The sequence below is a fragment of the Rhincodon typus genome, chromosome 6 (assembly GCF_021869965.1).
Source record: "Rhincodon typus isolate 14 chromosome 6, sRhiTyp1.1, whole genome shotgun sequence".
In the NCBI taxonomy this organism is placed as follows: domain Eukaryota; kingdom Metazoa; phylum Chordata; class Chondrichthyes; order Orectolobiformes; family Rhincodontidae; genus Rhincodon; species Rhincodon typus.
The window spans coordinates 37,898,401-37,909,016 of NC_063337.1; the positions used below are offsets into that span (position 1 = coordinate 37,898,401).

Genomic DNA, 10,616 nt, shown 5'->3' on the forward strand with positions numbered 1-10,616 from the left:
GGTCCCGACCCGAAACGTTAACTTTCCTGCTCCTCTGATGCTGCTTGGCCTGCTGTGTTCCTCCAGCTCCATACTGTGTTACCTCTGACTCCAGCATCGGCAGTTCTTACTATCTCCAAATAAATAAAAAGCTAATTTTATGGTAACACTGTGAGGTAGTGTTTGTTAGATCTCCGTTGTGTTATCAAACATTTTATTATATCCATTTATTTCAGTTTGGCATGTAATGTTATGATCCCAGATAATGGTACAACTGGACTAGTCAGATCCCAGACTAAAATCTAGTTTGATAGATCATATTCCGCTCTATCGTTATTTAATGTGGTAGTCTTCCACTGAAACACAAGTATACAATGCCGCAGATTTGGTTTTAACAACAAAACTGCAGCTTATTACACAAAATAAATGAAGATAAAATTTAGAAAAAAGCTATTTACTTTCAACACAATTTGAAAACCCATGGCCAAATAAAATCCAATCTATTCCCAGCAGAGAGAATTCCCTTCTTTATCACATCCATAGGCTTGACTTTACTGGTTCTTTCAAATCCCAGTCTTGATAGCCTCTTCCTACATTATTCACACAACTGAGCTTAAAATTCCGTTACTTCAAATAACCCATTCAAGGTTCTAACCAAACACTTGTCATCTGGAATTTTCAAACTAAAAGCCTTGCTCTGAGACAACCTATTTCCTAATTGTTCTGAACTAAATTCCTTCTCTAGAAGAAGCTGTTCTTCTGCATGATGCCAGTAAGTTTTCTGCAAACTGGAAAAAGAAAGCTGTACAATCTATCGTGTTCTTCCGAAGGGGATTCTCCTAAACAAAAGCAAGCAACTAGCATCGGCAGTTCCTACTATCTCTGTAACAACTTTCTTTCAGTGTTGCTCTCTCCAATCGTAAAGCTCTCATTACAAAGAAATTCCCATTATCATTCCAGGACAGTCCCCAGTCAGCTGCTCTCTAACATAATATAAATTATGGCACCAGAAGATAGAAGAACTAATTATTAAATCTCTTGATACATTTAAACCAAAATCCGCACATCAATCATTCAAAATCTAATCTCAAAAACAAATGATATTAATATCACACAACTTGCATCACAGTAGTTCCTCAAAATTGCCTTATTTTGATGACACCAAATTGTACAATTAAACCTAATTAAGGTACTCATGTTTAATATTTCAGAATTAGACAATTTTTGATTTAAGATGGTACTTTTTGCCAAAACTCTCATTGATTACCCTTTAATTGAAATGGTTGATCCTTGCATTGGCTTACTACAAAAGAACAACTTTACTCAAGTGTTTACGTGTTGGAAAATCACTATTAAACACACAAATACATTCTAAGCTTCAATCAGTTGTTATCATGTACCTATCAAGAGCTCCTTATTATTTTAATGAGGCCTGTGGGACAAAAACTTTGTGAAATTGCACAGTTCTAAATCAACTGATCTTATTTGTGATTGTGTGTTGTGTAGCGTTGAGTACTATAGTGAAATGATGCACAACTATTGTTTCAATGTTTTTAGTTTTTTTTTATTTGTTGAATGCTAATAATAGCAAAAGTTTAAGCAAGGTAATTGCGCCTGTCTTTTTATTTTCAAGTCCATGTAGTGTGGGAAATGAATTGAATTTGTTTAATGAATAGTAGAAACAAAGCTGGAGCCCTAACATGAGATGATGATAACCAATGCAGTAAATTATTGTACTAATTTATAATAAATAGAGGAAAAAGGAAGAGATGCTGTGAAAGATTATGCTGAAAACTGTCAAACAATGGAATTGCGCATAATTGTGATACACAGGTCATGATGATATTCTCCTTAGTAAAATATAAGATACGCTTGAAGCACACTTTCATTTTTTTTAAGCTTTAGCACTTTGATAGTGTTTTTACTTAATTGTACGACATGTTCTCAAACTTTTCCTTGATGCTGCATGTTTCTTTTCTAGGAGTGAGGGTTGGAAATGTTATAGAATCAATCACCCCAGATATCTCTTGCGCATATTCCGCTGGTATTGGCTTGGCAATGCACAGGTCTCCAATTAGTCTCAAGAGAGATGACTCAAGCCAAGTCACAAAATGAAAAACTGAAATATCCAGTTGCTACTAGCTCAACTTGCAGCAACCTAGAAAGCTTTAAAGTTCTAGTATGGCACTACATTCACAACAGTTTTTAAAACTGTTTCACAAAACGTGGGAGCTAAGTACTCCCAGGCAAAATTCATTTTGAGGGAGTGGAAACAAATATTTGCAAAATCCTAAAACTAATGTATCACAGGTTTAAATATGGATAGTATTTTTATTTCTGACCATTAATAATTTGCATAATTATCATTTAATTACACTCTGTTTTGCAACTAGCACCCCATCAGAGCTGGTTTCCTTATGTTCAATATATTTTCTCTCTTTCATCGTAGCTTTCCAAATTAGTTTTAAAAACACTTGCTAGAAGAGAGAAGGTTGTGTGCTCTGTGAGTGAAACTACACCCTTTCTCTACCCTCTTTTGGATTCAGTCAATGACTCATTTTCAAACTAAAGAACAGTTCAGAGTCTTGGTCCCTAAAATGAGCCAAATGGCACATTATCAGCTGCTCGTAGGTTCAAAAATAAATAGCCTTTCCTAACAGCACAATGGGAGCTCCTTCACTGCAAGGACTGCAGCAATTTAGAAGGCGGCTCACCGACACCTTCTCAAAGGCAATCAGGGAAAGCAATAAATGCTGGCCTTCATAGAAAAGCCCACATCCTGGAAATAAATCAAACAAAAAAACTTTGTGGGCCCAACCCACATCCTATTTTGCTGTGGCATAGTAATTTATCCTATTTCATTTGTTTCCTTGGATGATGAACAATAAAAGCTACTCAGAAACAATATGAGTGAACAAAGTTAAAATTTTATAATTGCAAGATGGTTTTCTTTTGATATGTATCCAAGGTCAATTAAAATCTGGTACGTTCAAACATAATGCCAACGGATAACATTTTTCCCATGGAGAAGAAATGCTCAATTTTAGCACATTACATTAAATTTGCATATTCCTGAGTTGAAAATGCTATTAACAGTAGAGGATGGACTGGCTGTAGGTTAAACTTGCAAAGTTAGTTGCTGATGACTTGCATGTAGTGGCATAATGAATATTTATTGAAGTCTATATTTAGCTCGAGTCATTCAAAAATTCTTGGTCTCCTTCTATTTATGATTTCTGTGAACAAAATGAATAGGAATAGGACTAGATGATACAGCTCCTCCTGTCCGCTGCACCATTCAATACAATCATGCCTGATCTTCTGCTCAACTCTGCTGACTGCTCCCCACATGCTTTAATTCACGGAGAATAGAATATACTCAACAATGGTCTCTCCACAATGCTCATAGATAGAAAATTCCAAAGATTCACAATCTGCTGAGAGAAGGAATTTCTTTGTATTTCAACCCTAAATTATCCTGAGGCATGACTCTGTTTTCTTGATTGTACAGCCAGGGTAAACAAACCTCAGTGGTTAGCTGTCAATCCCTTTCCGTATGTTTCCATGAGATCACTTTCATTCTTCTAAACATCCAGAGAGTATAGACTCAATTTACTCAGCCTCTCACTATAGGATACCCCCACCCATCCTCTGTATGCTCCTCTACAATGCAAGTATATCCCTTACTACATATTATATACTATGTGTTCACAACAGTTCCCTACACACTTGTAGCAAGGCTTGTTTATCTTTGTACTCCAATCCTCCTGCAATAAAAAAAGTCACTTGCCTTACTAGATGCCCATTGTACTTGCATGCTAATTTTGTACTGAACATCAACTTTCGCAAGTTTCATGGCTCTTAAAATCATTCTTCCTATCAAAGTGATTCACCTCTTAGTACCCCCACATTATTCTCTGTCTATCACCTCGTTGCTCACTCACTTTAACCCATGTGTCTCCCTTGGCAGTATCTGTATGTCCTCCTCAGTACTGGCATTTCAACCTAGCTTTGTATCATCAAACTCAGGTTTATTACTCTTTTTTGTCTAATTCATTAACATAGATTAAAAATAGATTGGGACAGCAATGATCCTTATGGCAGTGTTCCACTGGAACTCCATTAGCTCAGCTCACCAACTTGAAATGGCCCAATTTATCCCAACTCTGATACTCAGGTGCATTAACCTGACTTCTCCCCATTGTAATATATTACCCTCAACACCATGTGCCCTCATCTTGTACAAGGTAACCTTTTGTGCAACACCTTATCACATTAAGGAAATCCAATTGTACTATTTCTGCTATTTCCCCTTTTTCTGCCCTACTTCACATTTTGTAAATCTATTTTGATTTTTGTCAAAATATACTATTATGTTTTAAGTTCATTTTTAAGACATCCTGAACAATGTATTCCAGTATTTTCTCCTTTTATCCTTTCTTAAATAGCAGTATTACATTTGCTAACTTAAAATCTGCTGGCACAAATTCAGAAATTCCAAGGAATTGTGGGATATCATAACCGCCATCATTGTAGATGCCTTACATTCTAGGATTCTATCAGGTCATGGAGATTTGTTGACATCTCATCATCTAAGCTTCTCCAATACATTTCGGTTGTCTTTGATGATATTAGCAGCCTTTTCATGGCAACAAGAAGTGTAAATGGAGTCCATGGATGGGAGGTTGGTTTCCTTCTGGGCTGGGCTGTGCGCAAAAATTTCTGTTTCGTCTGGTCCTGGACGAAGCAGTTGCTATACGAGACTGTTATGCACCCGGATAGAATTCTTTCTATGGTTCGTCTGTAAAAGTTGGTGAGAGTCCTTATGGACATGCCGAATTTCCTGTGGTGCCTGATGAAGAAGAGGCGTTGTTGTGCCTTCTTGACCATCACATCTACGTGGGAGGTCCAGGACAAATTGTTGGTTATTGTTCTCCTAGAAACTTTACGCTCTCAATCCTCTCCACCTCAGCTCTGTCGATGTAGATAGAGGCAAGTGCTCCTCCTTTCTTCTTGAAGTCAATGCTCAGCTCTTTTGTTTTGCTGACATTGAGGCAGAAATTTGGTCAGCACCTTTTGCCATTTTCTTATTCCCTGTGATAATTTTTGCACTCTGCCTTTAAGAACCCAGCATTTCTTTCAGCTATTCATCATGTCAACATTTGAAAATATCATCAAAAGACATGATATCAGATTTCACTTATATGCTGATGACACCCATTCCTGCGTCACCAGCATCTATTTCAGCCTTTCCAAAGCTTTGTTGCTTGTTAAACAAATAGTTTTGTGCGAATCACTATTTCCTACAATTCACTTTCAAAGATTGAAGCCATTGTTTTCAGTCCCTACTCAAGCTCTATTCCTTCTGTGTCAAATTCTAAATTTCCTCAATGGCCACTGTGTTAGACCAGCCACTCGCCTTTTACCCTCCATAAATTTGAGCTCATCGAAAACTTTTGTACCGGTATCTCAACCCTCTCCACATCTGTTTACATCACTAATGTTCACTAATCTACATTGACACTTATGATTAGAGGTGGGACTATAGTATATAGATTTGGACAGGGACCTATAAAACATATGCAATCAAATTAGTAACCTTATCAGTTCCATCATCTCAACCACCTTTCTAATGCCACCCTTTTAAAACATGTCTCCAATACATTTGATCATTCCTGTGCCATTTTTGATGCCATCCAACCTTTTCTCAATTTTCCCATGCAGTTCCATCCCATGCCATTCTGTCCATCTCAGTCCATCTCATTCCATCTCCTCCCTTACATGTCATCTCTATCCCATGTCATTCTGTACTTCTGTGCCATCCCTTCCTTGTATACCATCCTTACCCCATGCCAATCTGTCTTTCCCATGCCACCCCCTCCCTCTCCCATCATCCTCACCACTAACCTTTCATTTCTCTCATATCATCCCCATCCATTCTCCATGCTACGTCTTATCTTCCCCATTCCATTTGTTCCATGCCATTCCCCCCTCACCTCTCATTGCATGCAAGCTCCCCCACCAAAACCCTAGGATAACCACTCCATGTCCAATCCATCCAACCTCCTGAATCCATGTTGAACACCATTAAGAGAACACACAGAGGGTGGCATGACTATGAAACCATGTTTTGGGACTCACTTTACTCCTCCAATTCCCCCCTCCTCCGTGCCACTGTCACCACTACTTGTCCTTCCCATTCTATTAACCTACCCAATCCCCTGTCCCAATCTCTCCAAGATAACTTTGTTGTTAAGCTCCTCTTACCTTCTGTTGTTCCTTTTCTCAGGCAAACACAATGCTCCTCCACAACTGGTGCCCCGCTGCTTCCATCTCCACCAGCAATCTTTGGCAGCCGTTTTGTGCCTTAAACTCCAATCTTCTGTACATCCCATGTGCCTCCACATGCACGATGTTGATGCCCCATATAAAATGTTGTTATAAATGTAAATATGTATGTTTGTTTATTATTGCAATGATTAATTAATGATTGAAAACAAAGATAAACAAAGTTAGATTCTGGAATTTAATTAATGTTCATGCAATGGTTATAACATAATTTAATTCTGTTTTTAGGTCCAGAATACCATTAAAGAAGATACTAAAGAAGAATATGGATGTGCTGCAACTTGCAAACAGCGTTTCAAACAGTTTGCCTCAATTGAGTGTGAGGGTGAATTATTCATGACTCCTCGAGATTTCCTGTTCTCAGTTATTCAAGAATGTACAGACAGTAAGTTTAATATTTAATGACAATTACTGGTGCAACCTGCTGCATATTCTCTTGGAGTATCTGAAGTTTTCATTTATGCATAATCACAATTTTTGTTTCAAATCAATTAACGCTGCAGACCTCAAAGTTTTAAAATTAAAAATGAAAACTTTTATTTTATTTATCCATGTAATGTGTGCATCGCTGCATTGATCATCATTTGTTGCCCTTGAACTGGGTGGCTTGCTAGGCTATTTCAGAGTGCAGTTGAGAATCAACCACATTGTTATGGGGCTGAAATCATGTCTATGCCAGACCAGGTAAGATGCAGTTTTCCTTCCCCTAAGGGGTATTCGTGAACCAGTTGGTTTTTATGATGTTCGACAATGGTTTCATGGTTATGCCATGAGATGTGTGTGGGTGTGTTGCAATGTTGGTAGGTGGTTACCAGCCCTGTGTGACCTGATGCCATTACATATCGCGCCTCAAGTCAGCCTTGAGGACGGTCGAGACAAATCCTTCCCAACACCAAAACACAGTGCTGCCACCTCTAGTGTGTCTGTACTGTCAGTGGAACAGGACAAGCTCAGAGCTGGTGTTGGTTGAGCCTGGGACATTGTACGTAGATAATGATTCTGTGAGAGGGACTCTGTCAGGCAGTTGTTTGAGTCCTCTGTGAGACTGCTCTCCAAGTGTTGGCATAAGCCCATAGATGTCAATATGGAGGCTTTGCAGGGTCAACAGAGCTGTGTAAGCCATTTGTTGATTCTGGTCTGTTCAATGATGCAGGCTGGTCCATCTGGCTTCATTTCTTTGTGAGACCTTTTCGTAGTCACATGGAGTGGAGAGGGTTTCAAGGCTGTTTCAGAGGAAATTTAAGAGTCAACCACATTGTTGTAGCACTGATCAAACCAGGTGAAGATACTAGATTTTCCTTCCCTAAAACATGCTGATGAATGATATGGATTTCTACAATAATTTATGATTTTGTGGACACCATTAACTAGTTTATCATTTCAAATTCATGAATTGAATACAAAGTTCACCATCTGTTACGATGGGCATCAAACCCATGTATTTGGAATATTAGCATGGATCCCAGCAATGTTAATCTAATTACTATATCACTATGCCATCACCACCCTTCAGGAAACTTACTTTGTTACCTATCTTTGTATCAGCAAATTTAGCAATTTGTGCTTTGGTCCCTCATCCAACTCGTTTATACTCATTGTAAAAATTGATGCCCAGCACTGATTCCTGTAGCACAGCATTTGTAATAGGTTTCAGTCCTCTGTTTCCTGTTAACCAGCCAATCTTTTATCTATGCCGATGTTTTACCCCCTACTCCATGGGATTTTATTTTTCATAATAGCCTCTGATGTGGCACCATATCAAATGCCTCTGGAAATCAAGGTACAGGACATCCATCAGTTCCCTTTTAATCTGCAGCAAATATTACTGCCTTCGAGAATGCCAATAAATTAATTAAACATCATTTCTTTTCTTTTGTTAACTCTGCCTGATTACGCGGAGCAGACTCGATTGGCTGAATGGCCTAATTTTGCTTCTGTATCTTATGGTCTTATATTTACCTTGACCTTTTGAAAAATGATTTGCTATAGAATGTCTGATAACATCTGCCAATGACAGATGTTAAGCAAACTATCCTATAGTTTCCTGTTTTCTGTCTCCCTTTTTGAATAATATGTGCTGTTTTCAAATATAATGGAACTTTTTCCAATTCTAGCAAATTTTAGACAATTAATATGAACACAACAACTAATTCACTAGCCACTTCTTTTAGGATCTTTGGTTGAAGTCCATCAGGAACTGGGGACTTGTCAGCCTGCAGCCCCCAACATTCGCTCAGTACCATTTCGCTGCTATTGATAATTTTCTTGAGCTCCCTCCCTCCCTCCCTTCTTATTCCTAATTTACAGCTATCTCTTGGGTGTACAGGTATCATCTACAGTGAAGACTGATGCAAAATACCTGTTCATCTCATCTGCCAGCTTCTTAACTTCCATTATTAATTTTCCAGGCTCACTTTTTACGGAATCAATGTTCACCGTGTTGATTCTTTTATTTCCATATATCTGCTATTTCTGTATCAAATAAATGCATTCTCTTCTGATTTTAATATTTACAATATAAGATGTCTGAAGTTTGTTTCTAGCATGAATTAACACAAAATTTATGACATGTTGCAAAAAGCAATAAAATAATGATAGTTTTTCATAAGCATGTATGCAATATTCAGTTGGGTTGTATGAATCCATCTTTCTCCTGCCACTCAGATCAGACCAGATCATTCATTTGCCTTCAATTTTAGAGTTTTGGTTAACATTCTCCTCTGAGGGGCTTTATTAGATAGCTGGTACAGGTTCGTGTAAATAACATCCATAATCATTTACCTGTCTGCTGCTTCAGTCACATCTTCAAAAATTCAGTCACAATGCGTGGCTTTCCTTTTACAAATCCACGCTGAACATCTAATCAGCTGAAAATTTTTCAGATGGTCACCCTATCCTTAATTATACATTATGCATTTGACAGGTTCCCTCCATCAAACAGAAAGTTAACAGGTCTATAATGTTCTTGTCTCCTTAAATGGCAGAATGCCAACATTCGTTTTTTGTGATCTAAAGGACTGGTTCCGGAATTAAGAGAACTTTCAAAGACAATACTTATGGTATCTGGAATGTTCTCGCTTACATCTTTTAAGTCCAATGAAAGAAAACATCAGGCCTGGGGAGTTATCACACTTCGGTGCCATTATTTTTCAATTAATATTAATTTGTTTACATTAATTATATTGACTCTCTGTCCTTGATTGAATAGTAGTTTCCCAGGAGATACAGTACACTATATCTCTTCTTCTATTGTAAATACAGATATAAAGTAACTATTCAACATTTCATTGTTTTCATGTTTTCATTCCATTACATTCTTTCCTCCCTATTAATTAGTTTCATGACTTATATACAACCCTGGATAGATAGTTCACCAAGTCTCTGGTCTGAGCATGATTCAGATGAAGTCCATCCCAATAGAAGAGCTCTCTGTTTCCCCACTACTGGTGCAGTACCCCGTGAACCAGAACCAATTTCCCCCACACCAGTTTTTGAGTTATATATTTAGTTCTAAAATCTTATTTCCCTTGTGCCAATTTGCATGTGGCTGAGATAGTAATCCAGAGGTTATTGCCTTTGTGATTCTGTTTTTAATTTAGCCCAAGCTACTCATAATCCCTCAGCAGGCCCTCTTTCCTAGTCCTGCCTATGTTGTTAGTATCTACATGGACCCCATGGCAACTGGATCCTTCCTCTCCTACTCCAAGTTCTTCTCCAACCCAGAAGAGAGATTCTTAACTTTGGCACCAGGTAGACAATGCAGCCTTCAGGACTCCCTGTCCTTACTGCAGAGAACAGTATCCAGTCCCCTAACTGCTATCCTCTATCACTATTACATTTCTCTTTCCTCCCCGTACATGAATAGCACTCTGTACCACAGTGCCTTGGTCAGCTTACTCATTCTCATTGCAGTCTGTTGCTCTTGTCCACACCTGAAGCAAGAATTTCATATCTGTCTGACAAGGGCAATGCCTGAGACTCCTCCAAAAGCTGAATTCTATATTCCAATACCTGCTTAACTGACAGTCACACCCTCCTGTCCCCTACCACAGACCAAATTTAATGTAATTAATTTCAAGTGTCTGACTTCTCCTGAGTCACAGTGTCCATGTAATTCCCCATTCCTGATGTGACACACTGACTGCAGCCCAGACTCCAGCTCATCAATGTCCTGTCAGTCTTTTTCACAGCTGACTTGCTACATGCTCGTCCTAGTCTGCTTTACAGTAATGCTGACTCTTGATGCACACTCCCCCCAAAACAAAACATGTTATGGTAAAAGAATAGAT

General features: G+C 38.4%; 2 protein-coding genes across 4 annotated transcripts in view; one reads left to right on the forward strand and one right to left on the reverse strand.

Annotated features, from left to right (window-relative positions):
• LOC109920797 (fibroblast growth factor 9) overlaps positions 1 to 10,616 on the reverse strand; it is a 310,515-nt gene that overhangs the window by 290,626 nt on the left and 9,273 nt on the right. The window lies entirely within an intron of this gene.
• Positions 1 to 10,616, forward strand: part of micu2 (mitochondrial calcium uptake 2) — a 413,733-nt gene that overhangs the window by 179,034 nt on the left and 224,083 nt on the right. Inside the window, exon 2 of the mRNA XM_048597612.1 lies at positions 6,556 to 6,712. Coding sequence (XP_048453569.1) covers positions 6,556 to 6,712 — 157 coding nt within the window. The remainder of the gene's footprint in view (positions 1 to 6,555; positions 6,713 to 10,616) is intronic.